At 51.1% G+C, this 18,437-nt stretch overlaps 1 protein-coding gene across 1 annotated transcript in view; it reads left to right on the forward strand.

Moving 5' to 3' along the window:
* The first annotated feature begins 313 nt into the window (after positions 1-313).
* Positions 314-18,437, forward strand: part of LOC139436504 (guanylate cyclase soluble subunit beta-2-like) — a 41,483-nt gene continuing 23,359 nt past the window's right edge. The window contains exons 1-2 of the mRNA XM_071208118.1: positions 314-436; positions 8,382-8,476. Of these exons, the coding sequence (XP_071064219.1) occupies positions 8,410-8,476 (67 nt within the window). The 5' untranslated portion in view covers positions 314-436; positions 8,382-8,409. The remainder of the gene's footprint in view (positions 437-8,381; positions 8,477-18,437) is intronic.

Below are 18,437 nucleotides of genomic sequence, written 5' to 3' on the forward strand. Positions count from 1 at the left end.
AAATATCTTCATAGTCTAGGACTTAAATTTTTATTTTATATGAAATAACCAGAAACAGATGTTCCTCCTTTTCTTGCCTGCATTTTAAATTTTCCTCGCATATAACCTGGATTTATAGATTCCCGATTATGAACTGCTCTTTTCCAACCTCCTGCTAAGCTTTATCAAATTTACCGGTGAGAAGTAACTAATAAACTGGGCAGGGTGAAACCTTGGAGTCACCGCACGTTTTCCCTGCCTCACTTGTTAGCTGTTTGACTCGGCAGGTTTATTTGTTCAACAGATACTTATTTAGCTGCAGGTCGGGGCCGTGTAGAGTTCTAGGCGCTGGGACTGGTGGTGAGGGGAAGAGACAAAGGGCCTGTGTTCTGGAAATGTGCATTCCAGTGAGGAGGGCAGCCGAAAAACAAGCAGACAGCGACGCTTTCTGACTGTGGTAGGTGCAGTAAAAATCGAGGGTAGGTGAGCACCCCCGGGAAGAAGGTGCCAGTTTCTCTGAGGTCCCCAGAGAAGACCTCTCTGCACACTGAGCTCAGAGGAAGGCACCAGCCAGCCTTGAGCCGGCGCAAGCGTGTGTGTTTCAGGCAGAGAGCAGCGAGTGCTCTTTGGACTTGGCAAACTGAAGAGAACTCACGGTGCAGGGTGGGAAGTCTGGTAGGCGATGAACGTAGAGGAGTAGTTCAGGCCCGGGATATGCCGCGTGCAGAAGGTGGAAAGTTGTGGAAACTTTATTCCAATTGCAATGGATAACCGAGGTGCCTGAGCCTCTGGGTCCTCACTTGGAAATTAACTGGTGCTCACCCCTGCCTCTTGGGAGGCTTGTGTTCACTGACAGAAGTGCAGCGACTGCCTGGAGCAGGGCCTCAGAAAACTCCTGGCTGAGGAACTCAGGCCAGGATTTGGCTTGCAGGGACCCACAACCTGTGGTGCGAGCCCAAGGTCAAAGGACTTCTTATAGGGACCCAGAGGCCTCCCCCGAGGGACCTGCCGGGACACGGCAGGCCGGCAGGCCTCTCTCCTTCTCTGCTCTACCTTCCCGGTTCTCTCTGCTAGTCTCTCAATTCCTGTTTCTTCCGGACTTTTCCACGTGACCTTTTGAGTCTGGAGGCCACCGTCATCTGAGTGGTCCCGTTTCTCAGGGTCTCCCTTCCAGATGGTTGAGACGCAGGCTTTAGGGGCCAGCCCGGGGCAGGGGTGCAGACTTGCCCCCATGAGAGGAGAGCAGGGTGCCTAAGGAGAGGCCATGGGTCGAGCCCCCGGGCCGGGCATAGCTTCTCCGCTGCCCGATAGGGTGTGGGCAGTTTGACCGGCTAGAGGATCTGTGTGTGCGCCTGGGGGAGGAATCGAGTGGCCCAGCCCCCTGGAGAGGGCCTGCGGAGCAAGCCACGGGGCTTCTCTCTGTGCAGGGGCTCTGCCCTAGAGGGTCACGGAGGGGTTCAGCGAGTCTGAGGAGCCTCGGAAATCAACTGTGAAAATTTTGCGTGCACAAGTCTAGTATTTTCTGGGGCGAAAGTCCGTTATCTTGTCTTGGTGTCCCGGGGTTGCCAGGCTACGAACAACAGGCGTGTATTTCTCCCCTGCCCTGGTGCTGGGAGTGTGACATCGAGGTGGGCGCAGGGTCGCGCCTCCTCGGCCACGCAGGGAACCACCTGCTCCACGCCTCTCTCCCCGCGTCCGGTGGCCCCGGGCGGCCTCGACGGGGCAGCAAGACGCCCGCCCGGCCTCGGGGGCCGCACACCGCCTCCCCCTTTGAGGACAACGGGCCTCATCTGAACTGATCACCGCTTCAAAGACCCTGTTTCCCAGCCAGGCCCCATTTGCAGGATCAGGGGTTAGGGCTTGAGCAGGCCTTTCGGGGGACACAATTCCAAACCCCCGAGTGTCTGATGACCTCCAAAGCTCAAGGACGCCTGCTTCGGTGGCTAGGCAGGAAATCCTCCTAACCTTTCAAAGTCTTGAAAAGCCTCCCTTGAAAAACTATTTGAGCCAGGAAAAAAAGAGAGAAGACAAGCCCAGGATGGCTGGATTTGTCCTTCTCTGATCCGTTCTCAGCTTGCCTCATAATCCTCCCCCAGAGAATGCGAGCTCCGCTCCCTCCGTGCTCTCTACTTCCCCATAAATAAAGTCTACTTTTAAATAACAGAAAGCTGAGTTTTTCTGCTTTAACAGGCTGCCTGTCTCCCCTTTCCTACCCCATTTCTAAGCATGAATAAAGTTGTTCATTTATCTGGCTGCCTAAAACCATAGGTCGTCAGAACTAGAAGGGCCCTTCAGAATCACTTTGGTCAGGATGTCTCAACTTACCTTTTGGGGAGACTTGCCCCTCTGCAAATCCTATCAGATACCTAGGGGTTTAAGAAGTTTTTAAAAATGTTTAAAAATGTTTAGTAATATAATATTCTATATATAATGTAGAAATAGTTTTTCTAATAAAAATCATGGAAAATAAAGCTCGAGAGATAATTTTGCTAGTGGGACAAAATGGAAAATAAACTTAGCAGGTATTGAAACAGATATTTATGAATTCCGAAGCATATATAATTTGGAGAGCCTTCTTTTAAAATGAATACAAAATTAAAAATAAAAGTTTAACTACAGAAGTGAGTATTTAGAATGAGCAACGTTAAAAAAGCTGACGGATAAACATCGAAAATGTAAAATGTCATGTATTTATTATTATTATTATCACGAATTCACTCCCCGAGCCATCTGTATACTATTTCCCCCTCTTCTTCTGGCTGTATTTTATTTGCTCTGCCTCTTGGTATGTCAATAATTTTATAATATCATTTTCTATAAAAAGAGTAGAATGAATATTCTAACATGGTCAGGTGAAAATTGTTTGCATTGTAGTTTCTTTTTACTGATAGCTTTGAAACTTGTCTTTCTGCACCTTTATCGCTTTCTCGGCAGTTCCTAGCGGAGGCGTGCTTCTTTCCTGGTGGGGAAGTCTCAGAGTCCTCCAGCCCTTGGTCCTGCTCTCCACGCACCCCCACCAGCCCACCTCGGTTCTAGGGTGGATCCTCTGGGGTGAGGTTTTAGGGTGGATCCTCTGGGTGGATCCTCTAGAGTGAGGTTTTAGGGTGGATCCTCTGGGGTGAGGTTTTAGGGTGGATCCTCTGGGTGGATCCTCTGGGGTGAGGTTTTAGGGTGGATCCTCTGAGTGGATCCTCTGGGGTGAGGTTTTAGGGTGGATCCTCTGGGGTGAGGTTTTAGGGTGGATCCTCTGGGTGGATCCTCTGGGGTGAGGTTTTAGGGTGGGTCCCCTGGGTGGATCCTCTAGGGTGAGGTTTTAGGGCGGATCCTCTGGGTGGATCCTCTAGGGTGAGGTTTTAGGGTGGATCCTCTGGGTGGATCCTCTGGGGTGAGGTTTTAGGGCGGATCCTCTGGGTGGATCCTCTGGGGTGAGACTCCCGTCAAGAAACATGCAGACCCTCCCCGTGAGCCTCTTCAGGCCTCACATGAAGAACTGGCGCGTGCTGAGTCCTCTAGGAAAGGGGGTCCCGGGGGCCCAGGGGGATAAGGAAGTGGCAGTGGAGACCCACAGTGCCCCCGCAAGCACCCAGGACCGTGCTCAGGGGCCGGGGTGGCGGCCCGCTCCGGGCTGGGGAGGGTCCCAGGCTGGAGGGGGCAGGAGGACTGCTCTCCCCCACAGCCCGGAAGCCTCAGCGTCAGAAGCTTCCAAAGCAAGTGGGCTCCATCTTCCTTTAAGCCGGCCGTGCCCAAACCTTGCAGTCTTCGGAAGCTTCACCCTCTTAAAAATTGAGGCCCCAATTTATTGTACTAGAAATTAAAATGGAGAAATTTTTAAAATGTTTATTCATCTAAAATAATAATAAACCCATTACCTGTTAACATAAACAACATTTTTATGAAGAATAACTATATCAGCTAATTAAAAATTAGTGAGAAGAGTGGCATCATTTCACATTTTTCCAATTTTTCAATGTCTGACTTTAATGATGGCAGGTGGATTCTATCTTCTCTCTTCTTCTCTGTTGTGATATGTTGTTTTGATTGAAATGTATGAAGAAAATCTGCCCTCCAATAATTGTAGAACAAGGAAGTACTTTAGTACTCTTTTCAGTTAGTTGTGGATATTCTTCTAAGCCTCAGCACAGGGTCTTGACAGAGTGGGAGTTTCTTACAGGTCACTTACAAGTTGAGTTGAAATCACACCAATCATCTTTAAGTACTCGGCTGCATTAAAATCCCTTCATCTGTTTACCACTCTGAGAGAAACGTCTTACCATCATTTTGTACCATCATGCATTAGACATTTGGAAGATATTAGGTCACTAAGTTATGCAGATCTTAACAAACGTCGACATGCTCCATTCTACCAAAATCGCTTTTGTCAAAGCCACTGCCATCTCATCAGAAAAGCCTCTAAGTATTGTGACGCTAATAAGCTCATAGTGGCAGATGCAAGTTTTTCAAAATTGATTTTCAGTTGAAAGCTGAAATTTTATCATGGGCAACAAATTCTGTCAGTTTTTCTCCTTGAAGCGACAGGCTCGCTTTGTTCATTTGAATAAAAACTTGTTGCTAAGTGCGCGAGTTTGAGTAGCCATTGGACTACAGTTCATTTAAGCCTATCAGGTGGTTCATTCAAGTACAGTGATTCCATGAAAAAAGTGGGCAAGTCGGCTCGGAAGTCAGTGGTACCGGAGCGCTTCCTGGAGGGGCCATCCAGACTCTGCTGTGCACAAATGCTTTGTGTATATTCCCCACGTCATCGCTTAGACGATTGGAAAGATGGGTAATCGGGTTGAGATTTCATATGCTTGGTCATTTTCCCTGCGCCATCAGTCTGTCTGAATGAAACTGGCCTGTGTTTCTCTGCAGGTGTGGCACTGGCTGCGAGTCGATCTTGGCACTGCCGCCTTGGTTTGTGCTAAGGCCACACTAGTTTTACCCACTGTCTTAGCTTCCTTGGCAGCTCGAGCTCATACCCTACAACTTACCAGCTCGTGGTTGGAGGCCGAGTGAAGTCTGATGGAGGCACCGTCAAGGCAGTGCTTTCCTCCCGGAGCCTGGGGCTGGCGGCCCCTGCGGCCCCGGGCTCTCCGTCCGTGGCAGTGCGCCTGGCGGCTCTCCTGCTCTCTGCTCTCTTCCGGTTCCCCCGAGTTTAAGCTTCTTACGCCCTGCGGCTTCCTCTGTCTGAATCTCAATCTGCTTGTGAAGGACTGCAGTGACAGGAGCAGGACCCAGCCCGAGCCCCGGCTCAACTGCAGTGACCTCGTCAAAAGGTCCCACTGAACAGGCCTGGTTTAGTCAGGCACGTGCTTTTCGGGGGCTCAGACAGCTCCAAACCCCCACACCCACCACTGCTGCGGCGCAGGGTCAGCCAGTGGAAGAGGCAAATAAGGTCGTAGTTTTATTATGGAGGTAGTTGCGGCCCCGTGGTTCCCCTAAAGGCATCTGAGGGACCCCCAGGGGTTCTGTAGGCCGCACTTTGAGAACCGCCAGTTTACATTTCAGAGTCATCGAGAGTCCCGGGGAAACACCGTTGGTGGCTGGGGAAGGGAAAGGAGGGTGGTACATCACAAGCACCAGGGAAACGGGGCGTCCTCCGAGGGTCTCGTGGCAAAGCTGAAGAAGCCGCGGCCCCCGAGGCTTGTCCCGGCCGTGCGCGGAGGCTGCGGTGGCGGCCAGGCCTCCCAACTCACACCGGACAGCCAGTCTCGCCCGGCGAGGGAGCCCGCCTTCCCCAGTTGCTCTTATAAATACTGATCAGGCTCTGATATATGCCAGGCGCGGTGCTAGGGGCTGAAGACGTACACCGAACAATATTTCCCTGCCCTTCGGGGATTTCTAGCTGGGAAGCGGCGAGACAGGTACATCCACGATAACGCATGCGGGCGGCACGGAGGCTGCAAGTCCGGGAGCCGTGGGGGCTCGGAGGAGGCACGTCTGCCTCCGGAAGTGGCTCAGCAGGCCGGCGACAGTGGGTCTTCAGCCGGTGGGGAGGGGGCCGGAGGCTCAGCGAGATCAAGGGGAGCTGGGGCCTTCGTGGCCAAGGCCTGGGGACGGGCTGCGTCTTCCATCCTGGAGCTGTAAGTCGCTGGACGAACGGGGCTCTAGGCCATGGCTGAAGGGGACAGAGCAGTGGCAGGTGCGGGCCTTGGAGGGCCGTGTGGCAGCCAGGAAGCCCGGACTTCATCACGGAAGCTTGGGGAGCTGGAGAAGCCGGCGAGAGCGGCAGGAGCAGACGCCGGGGCTCTGGTCCTTCCCGGTACAACTTGAGTCGCCCCTTTTCAAGCGGGTGTGTTAGGCAGGTAACCAGCCTGCAGGTACGGAGCTTCCCGGGAAGTCTTTCCCAAGGTTGAGTTGGTCCCATCCTCTTGGCTGGAAACTGGTGGCAAAGCCCTCTAGGCTTTTAGAAACCACTTCATCAGTTTAGAGACATTGAGCTAGAATTCCTAGGCTCTAGAATTTTGTCATTGGTTGCCATGCCAGATTGAATCCTAGAAAGTGTTTTCGGGGCAATGGTTTCCAGACCTAGAGAGTCACCTGAGACCAGTGGCTAAAGCACCCTTCCAGATACCAGGAGTGTACTGGAATGTTTATTTTGCTTCCCCAGTTATTCTGATACAGGCTGCCTGGTTTCCCACCCAGATATTTTGGGCATCACTGGTTGGAACTAACTAAAGAGGGGCAAACATTTAATGCCTGACCATGCCAATTAAATATCAATTCATCACGGGCTTACATGTTGGTGTGCAAACGGCCGCACCATGCGGGTGACATTTTTCACGTTAAGTGACATGTGCGTCTCAGCTGGGGAGCCGGAAAACACTCGGCTCTTATTTCACTGGCCCTTTGGGTTGCTTTGCCAGCCCCCAATCTCTTCAAAATGTTTTGTCACAGCCATTTTTAATTTCCTTCCCTTCTTCATATCCAGAGCCTTTGCCATCTCATTAGGAAATATCAACTGCTGCCTCTGTGGAAAATGTTGCATACAAGATCCCAGAAATCAATAAACGAGGCTGAAAATCTCGTGCAGCCAGGAAAGTCAGCGTGCTTGCCCTTCCCCCCGTGCAACACTTCTGCAACCGCGAGCAACCGTTAGGCACCAGCATGCCAGCTGTCCAAACGCCGCCACACCCAGGCGAGGAGGGCTGGGTGGCTCCCCACCGGAGGGCTGGGGCGAGCTGCAGGGTGTTCCCTCCCCAAGCTTCCTGGAAATGGCATAATCCTTTCTGGGGGCTTCAGAACCAGGTATGAAGGGTCAGGTTTAGACCTGGGACTCGCCCATCGTGTTTAGATTTTGCTTAGCAGCACGGCAGGCCGATCTTATCAATAGTGAGTTGGGTTTTCAGAACTGCGCTGTAATCCACCTGGCTGGATGCTGATGCTTGACAATTTGAAGGTATTTTTAGGGTTCAGAAGTAGGTTTCTGCTCAACAGAAGAAAGAACTGTCAAAGAAAGCTGTCTGTAAATGGAATGTGTGCGGCCTTGCAAAGGAGTGATCTTCTTGTCACTGGAAGCAATCAAGGAGAAACTGCAAGAGCAGCAGTCAGAGATAACATAGGGCAGGAAACTGGACGATTCGGAAATTTCCCACCTCTCCCAATTTCAGGATTCTCTGATGTGTTCTGGGATAAACGCAGATGTTCTGTACTCTTCCTGTTCTTCAAATGTGCATTTGGCTGACACAGCATCTTTCAATGCACTATTCCTTCTGCCCAGAATGTTCTTTGATGACCCTTCAGTCTCAAGTAAACATCCCTTTATCAGGAAAGCATCCCCTGACCTGCCTTCCCTCCGCACCGATGTGTTGATGTGTTGGCTAATGCTAACTGCAGCTCAACAGCTTACCCACGGACAAACCGAGAGCGCCTGCTGGGTCCCGCCCCAGCCTCTTTTCATCAGATTTGGTTGACTGCTGCACGATCAGAATACAACAGTAATTCCTGCAACACAGGCGACTACACTGCCAAGCAGTGAGACGGTCGAGCAGCTGCTCAACCTACTTTGGAGAATGAGGCTTTGCGGACATACAGTTCCAAGTTTGCCACCGTGTATTATGTTCTTACCTTGTGCCAAGCACAGTACCCCTCTCTGGGGGTCAAAGATAAGTCTAAATCACAGAGCCCACCCTCAGAGAGCCCAGGTTAGGGGGTGAGACCAATCATCTTAACACGCGTTGGGGAAATGTATAGTCCACTGGGGAACCTTGGCAAAGGGGGCTCTTGGCCCCATCTGGGGCCTGGGGAAAGCTTCTAGCAGGAGACGCCCCCAAACACCGCAGTGTCTTACGTTCCTTAGGATCAGGAGTGGTTTTGATGTGTTACAGCTTGCTGGGTCGGTGGGTATATTCCTAGGACCAGATTCCTGGGGAAGAGTGTTCACTGCACCTTGGTTCATCTTTCAGAGCTTCCACAGAAGTACAAGATGCCTTCATGACCTACACCGTGTATGATGACCTCATCACCACCGCGCTCATCCAGGAGGCCTGCAAGGTTCTGGGTAAGTAGGAAGAGGGCTCATGTGTGGCCCTTTCGATTTGAGTCAACCTTAAGCTTCTCACAAAGAAAAACCACGAGCGTCACTCCATCATCACCATCTACACCACCGCCATCACACTTGGCCTTGGTGTTGACTGGGCCGCAAGCCCTAGAAGGTCCAACTGGAACCAGAGGCTTGTTTATCTAGCAGTGGACTTGGGGTGCTTTGCTTCTCCCCATTTGCTCTGTCGTGGGTAGCTCCCCCATCTTCACTGACATCAAAACGCCATCGGCACTCGTAATTGGGGAACCATGGTGGATGGTCCCAGTTACAACATCCATATGACTTCACCTGTGGATGTGCCAACCAAGGAAAGGTCCGGGACAAAGGAGGATGCTGGCTGTGCTTCCTTCTAGTTTAATGACCCAGGACAAGTTACTTTAGCAGTCATAGTTTCTTCAGTGTTCAAATGAGAATAATATTTACCCTTGAGTTATTTTAAGGGTTATCTAAGATCATGTATGTTAAAATATCTACCATGGTGTCTGGCATATAATAGGCTCTCAGAAAATATTTCCTTCCTTCCATCTTTCCCTCCTTGTTAGTTTGCTGGGGCTGCTGTAACAAAGTACCACAAGCTGGGAGGCTTAAAACAACAGAAATGTATTCTTTTGGAGTTCTAGAAGCTGGAAGGATGAAATCAAGGTGTTGGAAGGATTGGTTCCTTCTGGAGGCTCTGGGGGGAACCCCCGTGCCTCTTCTGGTTCCTGGTGGTAGAGACAGCCGTCCTGGGCGAGCCTTGGCTTGGCGCTGCCCCCCTCCCGGCTCTGCCCCCACCTTCCCTTGACCTTCCTTGTGTCTTCCCATGGCCTTCTTACGAGGACACCAGTCATTGGTGTAGGGCCCCCCCTAACCAGGATGACCTCATCTTAACCAATCACATCTGCAAAGACCCTGTTTCCAAATAAGGTCTCACTGAGTTTGGGGGGTACACAGTTCAACCCAGGACACTGTTCTTTCCTTGGCGCACCCCACCCTCGCTGAGCACAAATGAGCTGGGGCAGGCCTGGTGGGGAGGGAGCGGCAGGCAGCCTCCTGCCCCAGGCCCTGGGGAGCTGCCTACAGGAAGCCCCCACACACTCCCAGGCTCTTTGACCGAGCCCCCCGCCACTGCCACCACTGTGGTCCCAGCTTAACTTTTTTTTTAAAGAAGGTACTGGGGATTGAACCTAGGACGTCATCCATAGGAAGCAGGCGCTCAACCGCTGAGCCACATCCGCTTCCCCCAGCTTAACTTCCTTCGTCAGCTCCGCTCAGGGAACCGCGAGACGGCGCCACAGCCCTTAGGGGTTGTTGCAGGTGCAATCCCATCAGCATCTGTGGCTGGCAGCTGAGATCTTGGGGCAGAGCGGTGGCAAGGGTCAGGGCAGGTCCAGGAGCTCAGGGCCTGCCCGGCTTGCTGTGGTCCCTGGGTGGCCCGCGGAGGCGCAGGCTGTGGTTGCGGGCTGGTTTCCACGCTGCTTCCAGGCACCCAGCAAACTGGCCCGCCATCCTCAGGAGCCCCTCAAGGGGGCTGCAGGTCAGCGTCAGGCCCGGGCACCCCTGGAACGGAGCCGGCAGGCGCTGGCACCCATGCCGGGCCGCTGGCTGGTGTGAAGCCCTCGGCGGAATGCGGTCATTGTGGGTGCTGCCCCTGTTTTCATCAGAAGTTCTCTGGTTTTAAGTATAGTGACAGCTCCAATGCCCTGAGCCTGGATCCGATAGAAAGGCGGCTCTTCCCTCTCTCTTCACATGGCGCTTTGGCGTCTGTGACCCTTCTCATGTCCTGGTCACCCCTGGAGGCGGACAACCTCCTGGGACTTGCATCCAGAGACGCCCAAGCTCTCTGCAAAGCAGAGGCGCTGGGGCCGGGCTTGCCAGGCCTGTGCTGTCACCGGCTTTCTGCCTAAGCGGGCCCTGCCTGCTGCCCTCTGGCTCATGGGGCCGCTGGCGTCTGTCTGTGAGCCCCAGAGCCAAGCAGGGCCCAGAGGGGCCATGAGGTCTGCAGAGCACCACGCTGGGAGCAGCGCAGGGCCCAGCTGGCGTTTAAAAGCACTTCCAGCCAGCCAGGGGCACGTGCAACCCTGACCGCTGGGCGCTTGCCCTTCCTGCTGGAACTAGACCCGGCTGGGCCTGGGATGGGAAATAAGGTGTAGGGAGTGAGGCGCTCGTTTGCACCCTGGAGCCCCTGGCCCTCGGGGACGCCTCCGACAGCCGGGGGTCCAGCCTCCCTCCACAGGGCCCCTGCAGGGAGCACGTGCTGGCTGGCAGACAGGGCCCCAGCAACCCCAGCTGGGCACCCCCACCCCACCCAATACGACCTCTGCCAGAGAGGCGCCCAGCGAGAGTTTCCAGAACAGCGCTGCACCAGTAGCTACCAACCCTGCTCCTTGCGCAGCCTGTTTGGGGGCTAGGGGGTCTTCGTCTCCCCCACAGCTAACTCCAGAGGAAGGTTTGCGTGGGGCTTGGCTTATCAAAAGGCAGACAAATGCACCACCTCACTCAGTATTAAAGCAAACAAACAAAGCAGTGGCTCAGGATTTCTCCCCCGGAGTCTGACGCCAGAGCACGTGCTCTCTACAGCACAGAGCTGAGGCCGGTGGGCCGGGGCCTGGAGTGGAGACCGGGCTTCCAGGCGCAGCTCTGCTCGGGAGCGTGCCTGCCTCGCCCCCAGCCACATTTCTCAGTCTTCTTCTTTCACATACCTGCCAAAAGGATTTTGTTCTATTTTCTTAAAAATGCCTTGTCGTTTTTGCTTTGGATTACGGTGTACCTCGTTTTATCGCGCTTTGCTTTATTGTGCTTCGTGGCTATCGCGTTGTTGACAAAATGAAGGCCTGGGGCAACCCCACATGGAGCAGGTCTGTCGGTGCCATTTCTCCAACAGCGTGTGCTCACTCTGTGTCTCTGTGTCACATTTTGGTAATTCTTTCATTATTTCAAACTTTTTCATTATTTTTTTATCTGTGATGGTGATCTGAAAAGGTCATCTTCGACGTTACTGTTGTAATTGTCTTGGGGCGCCACGAACCACACCCATAGAAGATGGTGAACCTAATCGATAAGTGCTGTGTGTTCTGACTGCCCCAACGGCCAGCTGTCCCCCGTCCCTCTTTCTGTCCTCAGGCCTTCCTGTTCCCTGACACACAATAATACTAAAATTAAGCCAGTTGAAAACCTTACAATGGCCTCTAAGTGTTCAAGTGAAAGGAAGAGTCACATGTCACTCACTTCATATCAAAAAGCTAAAAATGATAAAGATTAGTGAGGAAGACAGGTCAAAAGCTGAGACAGGCCAAAAGTTAGGCCTCTTGTGCCAAACAGTTAGCCAATTTGTGAGTGCAAAGGAAAAATTCTTGAAGGAAATTAAAAGTACCACTCCAGTGAACACGCAAATGATAAGAAACCAAAACAGCTTCATTGCTGATATGGAGGAAATTTTAGCAGTCTGAAGAGATCAAACCAGTTACAACATTCCCTTAAGCCAAAGTCTAATCCAGAGAAAGGCCCTAATTCTCTTCAAGTACATGAAGGCTGAGAGAGGTGAAGAAGTTACAGAAGAAAAGCCTAAAGCTCGTAGAGGTTGGTTCATGAGGTTTAAGGAAAGAAGCCTTCTCCATAACAAGAAGTGCAAGGTGCCGCAGCAAGTGCTGATGTAGGAGCTACCGCAAGTCATCTAGAAGATCAGGCTAAGATAACTGAGAAAGGTGGCTCCACTAAACAGCAGATTTTAAGTGTGGATGAAACAGCATGATGTTTAAGTAGATGCCATCTAGAACTTTCATAGCTAGAGGAGAGGAACCAATGCCAGCTCCAAGGCTTCAGAAGACAGGCTGCTTTCTCTTGTTAGGGGCTAGTGCAGCTGTGACTTTAAGTCAAAGCCAATCTCATACATAATCCCAGAAATCCTAGGGCACTTAAGAATTACGTTCAATCTACTTCACCTGTACTCTCTAAATGGAACAACAAAGCCTTGGTGTCAGCATATCTGTTTACAACATGGTTTAATGGGTATTTTAAGCCCACTGTTGAGAACTACTGCTCAGAAAAAAGAGATTCCTTTCAAAATCTTGCTGACATTGGCAATGCCCCTTGTCACCCGAGAACTCTGATGGAGATGCACAATGAGATGAATGTTGCTTTTAGGCCTGCTAACACAGCATCCATTCTGCAGCTCATGGATCAAGGAATAATTTCAACTCTCAAGTCTTATTCCTAAGAAATACATTTCGTAAGGCTACAGCTGCCATACATAGTGATTCCTCTGATGGATGTGGGCAAAGTTCGTCGAAAACCTTCTGGAAAGCACCCACTAGTCTAGATGCCATCTAGAATATTTGCGATTCATGGAAGGAGATAAAATGTCAACATGAACAGGAGTGTGGAAGAAGTCGATTCCAACCCTCATGAATGACTGACGAGTTCAGAATTTTAGTGGAGGAAATAACTGCACATATGGAAGTAGCAAGAGAACTGGAATTAGAAGTGGAGTATGAAGATGTAACTAAATTGCTGCAATCTCCTGATAAAACTTAAACAGATGAAGAGTTGCTTCTTATGGATGAGCAAAGAAAATGTTTTTTTAAGATGGAATCTACTCCTGGTGAAGATGCCTTGAACATCATCAAAATGGCAATAAATGATTTAAAATATAGCATAAACTTAGTTGATAAAGCAGTATTAGGGTTTGAGAGAATTGACTCCAAATTTGAAAGTTCTACTGTGGGTAAAATGCTACCAAATAGCACTGAATGCTACAGAGAAATCTTTCATAAAAGGAAGAGTCATTTAGTGTGTCGAACTTCATTGCTGTCTTATTTTACAAAATTGCTCCAGCCCCGCAGCCTTTGGCAGCAATCTCCCTGATCAGCCAGCAGCCCTCGACATCCAGGCCAGACCCTCTACCACCAAAAGGACGGTGACTCACTGAAAGCACAGATCATGGACAGCGTTTTTTGGCAATAAAATATTTTTAATTCAGGTATGTACATTGTGTTTTTTAAGACGAGGCTATTGCACACTTGACAGATTACAGTATAGTATAAACATAATTTTATATACATTAGGAAACAAAAAAAATTAATGTGACTCGCCTTATTGCACTATTTGCTTTTTGTGGTGCTCTGGGACCAAGCCCACAGTGTCTATGAAGATGCCTGGGTGAGATGATGATATTAACCGTGCTTTCTCCAACCACGCAGACACACCCCGTCTTGGTTCTAATGTGCACGATCCCTGCCGCTGGCACCTTTTAGGCAATTGCCAGCCCTAGGTGCTGTCCTTGAAATCCCCTCTCCTCCACACTTTGACAGTTCTGTGATTCTGAGTGAAAGCTGATGGCTCACACGCAATCTGAATGTTTATAACTGTCTCCTTTCTTCTAGATAAGTAGTAGAAGCATCCAGTCATGCTTCCTCCACAAAAAGAATAAAAATCATTAGATGGGAGTTCCCTTCTGAGTGGTGACCATTTAAACCTGACCTGAACAGCTGGAGTTTTTACAGAACTTCAAAAACAAAAGAGCAAAACTAGCTTTGACTGGGTGGGGAGATTAAGCCCACTTCAGTCTTGTCTTGATTTTCTTTAAGGGACCCCAGCATCAGAAGGAAGTAGTGGCTATGTTGTGAGACGCGGGGTCTCCAGGCTGGCCCCTGGCACGCTGCCAAGGGCACTTTGCTTGTCATCTAGGATGAGAATTAACAGCTGGGTTCTGCTCCTTCACAACAACTGTGTGACTTTGGAACTAGGACTTCATAATTTCGTTGAGTGTAGATCTCCTTGGAAAGGAGGAAGGAACTGGGGAGCAGATGCGGCTCAAGCAGTTGAGCACCTGCCTCCTACATGGGTGATCCCAAGTTCAGTTCCCAGGGCCTCCTAAAGAAGGCAAACAAACAACGAGCAGATATCGAGCAAAAACAACAAGCAGACAATGACCAAAACAACAAGCAAGACAATGAGCAAACAACAAGCAGACAATGAACAAAAACAAATGAGCAGGGAACAGCTGTGGCTCAAGCAGTTGAGTGCCCATCTTCCACATGGGAGGTCCTGGGTTCTGTTCCTGGTGCCTCCTAAAGAAAAAACAGACAATGAGCAGACAACAAGCAAAAACAATGAGCAGACGATGAGCAAAAACAATAAGCAAACCGATGAGGGTGCCACCTCAGGGGGCGTAATGTGAACTGAATGTTGACTGAAGGGAGGGAGAGGTATTTCTACATTTGGTACCTCTGGCCGTTGTCTCTTAAAAGGAGAGAAAGGCTCTGCTGGCCACCTCAGACAGCTGTGGTAAAGAATAATTCTTGAACTTTCTGAGGAGTCAGCAGACTATGGACCACAGGTCTAATCTGACCCTTTGTTAATTTTTGTCAATAAAGTTTTATTGGAACACAGCCACACCTATTCATTTACATATTGTTTAAGGCTGCTTTTGCATTATACAGGCATAGTTCCATAGGTGTGACAGAGGCCATATGACTTAGAAAGCTGAAAATATTTACCATTTGTCTTTTACAGGAAAGATTGCCATTCCATGCTTTAGGGAATGAATCTTTAACATAGAAAGCTTGAATGTTTTTAAAATCTCTTTTTTACTGAAGTACTCTAATCAGTTTTTTTATCTTCAGAGAGAAGTTCTATGTACATCTAATATCACTCATACATCTATTATTTTTAAAATATTTTTGAGGTGAAATTCATATATTTATTTTTAGATTTATTTTATTTCTCTCCCCTTCTCCCCACCTCTGCCCCAGTTGTCTGCTCTCTATTGCTCTCTGTGTCCATTCACTGCGTGTTCTTTTTGTCCGCTTCTGTTGTTGTCAGCGGCACGGGAATCTGTGTTTCTTTTTGTTGCGTCATCTTGTTGTGTCAGCTCTCTGTGTGAGGTGCCATTCCTGGGCAGGCTGCAATTCCTTTTGTGCTGGGCGGCTCTCCTTAACAGGGCGCACTCCTTGCACGTGGGGCTCCCCTACGCGGGGGACACCCCTGCGTGGCAGGGCACTCCTTGCGCGCATCAGCACTGCGTGTGGGCCAGCTGCACACGGGTCAGGGAGGCCTGGGGTTTGAACCGCGGACCTCCCATGTGGTAGACGGACGCCCTAACCACTGGGCCAAGTCTGCTTCCCTAAAACAGCCATTTTAAAGTGCCCAATTGAGCGGCATTTAGTACCTTCACACTGTTGTGCTCCTGCTATGTCTGTCCTAGTTCCAGAACATTCTCATGATCCCCAAGGAGGTCCTGCCCCTAGTCAGCAGCTTCTCCCTGTCTCCCTCTGGCCCCAGCCCCTGGCAAGCACTAATCTCCTTTCCATCTCTAGGAGTCGCCTCTTCTGGACACTGGGTGTGTTAATAAATGGAATCATAACCAAACGTGGTCTCTCGCAACTGGCTTCTCTCACTTAGTGTCATGCTTTCGAGGCTCAGTCACGTGGTCACGTGTACCAGAACTTCATTCCTTTCTGTAGTCTGAATAATATTCCATGGCATGCGTGGACCCCACTTGTTCATCCACGTGTCCATTGGTGGACACTCGGCTCCATTTCCACAGTCCGTTTTCGTGACTGTGTGTGGCTATGGCGTGGCAGCTGCTTTCACAGAGAGCTGGATGCCTTATGCACTCCCATTTACGAAGCGACCGGTAAGTCTAGAGGCAGCAAGTGTACAGACCCTGGTGTTGGCTGACCCACGTTGTATTAGTAGCCAAAGGGGTGCTGATGCAGAGTCCCAGGAATCGGATGGCTTTAAAAAGGGTAAAAGCTTACGGTTACGTGGCCCTAGGGAGTCCACCTCAAGGCTGCTCTCTCACCCAAGCCAGTTGCCACGGGTTGAAGCAAGATGGCGGCCGGCCTCGGCCAGGGTTCCGCCTTCCCCTCCCGCCTCCTCTCTCTCAGCTGCGGCTGGCCCAGGGCTTGCCTCTCAGGGCTTCCTCTCCCCTGGCACAGGGCTCGTTTCTTTCGGGCCCTTCTGTATCAGTCTCGGCTCTCTTCCCAAGGCCAGCTGTGAGCGGTCAGGCAAATGGCTTGTCTAGCCCCAGCATCAAAAATGGCAGAGCTCTCTCTCTTCCCTGTGCCTTCTTGAGTGAGTGTCCGTTTATATGGGCCCACCGAGGGGCAGGGGTCAGCCTGAGTCACACCTTACCCAGGTGGTCAATCAAAGCCCTAATCTTAACATGTAATTTAATCAAGGGCCCCTCATCTGAATCCAGTATAATCCAATATAGTCAGAGGGTATCACACCCAGAAGAAGAGATTAGTTTACAAACATAATCTTTTTGGGATTCATAAATAATCTTAAACTGTCACACACATCATCTCTACCACAAGACAAAGCTCCCTCCATCCAGCTTTGAAAATCAGAAGTCTTTTTGCTTATTCTTGCCTGTCTCAGAAACATCTGTTGCCATGAACCGGAAAGGGTCAATAAACTTGATGAATGCATTTTTCAAATATCAGGAAAGGGCATGCATGAGAGTTGGCACCAGGATTTTGCTGGGAAACTTGGACCATTTGGGTACTCCATAAACAACTTCCGTGAGTCAGAGAGAGCCAGGCACAGGAAGGGCATTTTAGCGTTTAATGACATACACTGGTCAGCTGAGAGGCGGTCCTCCCTTTGAAAAGGAAGAAAGCGCCATCAGTTACCCCCAGACAGTGCTTTTCTTTAGTGTTTTACCTTCCAAGTGGACTCCAGAATATCATTTCCCTACTTTCAAGCAGCAGTTGGGACTTTTCCAGGTCCTTCTGCCACTGCATAGTTCTGTGCTTTCTAATTCGTATAATCCAGGATGGGACCAGATGGCAGGTTGGACCTTCCGTAAGCAATTGTCCTGTACGTGAGGAAGTGCCTGCTCAGTGTCCAAGCGGGTTATTAGTGACCTGCAGTGCCGCATTTAAAAACAACACACAGCGGCCACTTGGCACAGCCGCGCCAGCCCAGACTGCCCTTGCGTAGGACCCAGTAGTGAAGCAGCAGCCAGAGTTAACTATGAGCAGGGGCCAACGAGCCTTCTCCACACCCACTTCTTCAAAAAGGAGGGGTGCAACGAAGCCTCACCACGCCCCAGAGTCACCCACAGTGCCACTGGCCCCTCTCCTTCCCTCTCGCAGGCGGGCCAAGCAGTAGCTTCACGTGCGGAGGAGATGAGGCAGCCGCCGCCCCGCGGGGCCCCAGCTCGGGTCTGATCCGGAGGCTGGCGCGCGGTGTGCAGGCAGGAGCCGTGCGCCCGGGGCACGCTGGCTCCGGCCGGGCCTTGGGGTCAGGCGGCTCAGAAGGAGCCCCTGGCTGGACCAGTCTTAGCTCTGCGGCCGGGCGCACAAGCTGCTTTTCTCACTGGGACACTTTTGGAATGAGCGGCCTTCCCCCAAGGCAGGTGTTGATCTTCTAATCCCCAGGACCTCGGGATTTGACCTTATTTGGAAATAGGGTCCTTCCAGATAGAATTCGGCAAGTTAAAATGTTCTACTGGGGGAGGGTAGGTGCTAAGTCCCCTCTGACTGGTGCCCTGGAAGAAGAGAAGAATTGGACACAGACAGAAGGGGGGAGACGCTGCGGGGCAGAGGTCACCGTGGACTGCCACGGGCCACCGCAGAGCCAGCGGGGGCACGGAGGGTCTTTCTCTGCGGACGCGAGAGGAAGCGTCGCCTGCTGCCGCCTGGTTCGGGGCTTCCGGCCTCTGGAAGTGAGAGGCAGTAGGTTCCCCGGGTCTTAGGCACCCTGGTTTGTGGTACTTCCTTCTGCAGCTGTGAACCAAGGCAGACATGTACAGCGTCTACCTTGGAGGGCTGACCTACAGATGGAGTCAGACGGGCGAGCGCTTGTCGCCGTGCCCCTGCGGGACCACGTCCCTGCTCAAGGCCTGCTGGAAGCAGACGGTTCCTCCTCCCCAGGCTCCAGCGCCTGCCGCCTCCCGCACGGAGCCGCCCTGCCCCGCCTGCTTCCCTCT

This window comes from Dasypus novemcinctus, chromosome 15 (genome assembly GCF_030445035.2).
Source record: "Dasypus novemcinctus isolate mDasNov1 chromosome 15, mDasNov1.1.hap2, whole genome shotgun sequence".
Taxonomy (NCBI): Eukaryota; Metazoa; Chordata; class Mammalia; order Cingulata; family Dasypodidae; genus Dasypus; species Dasypus novemcinctus.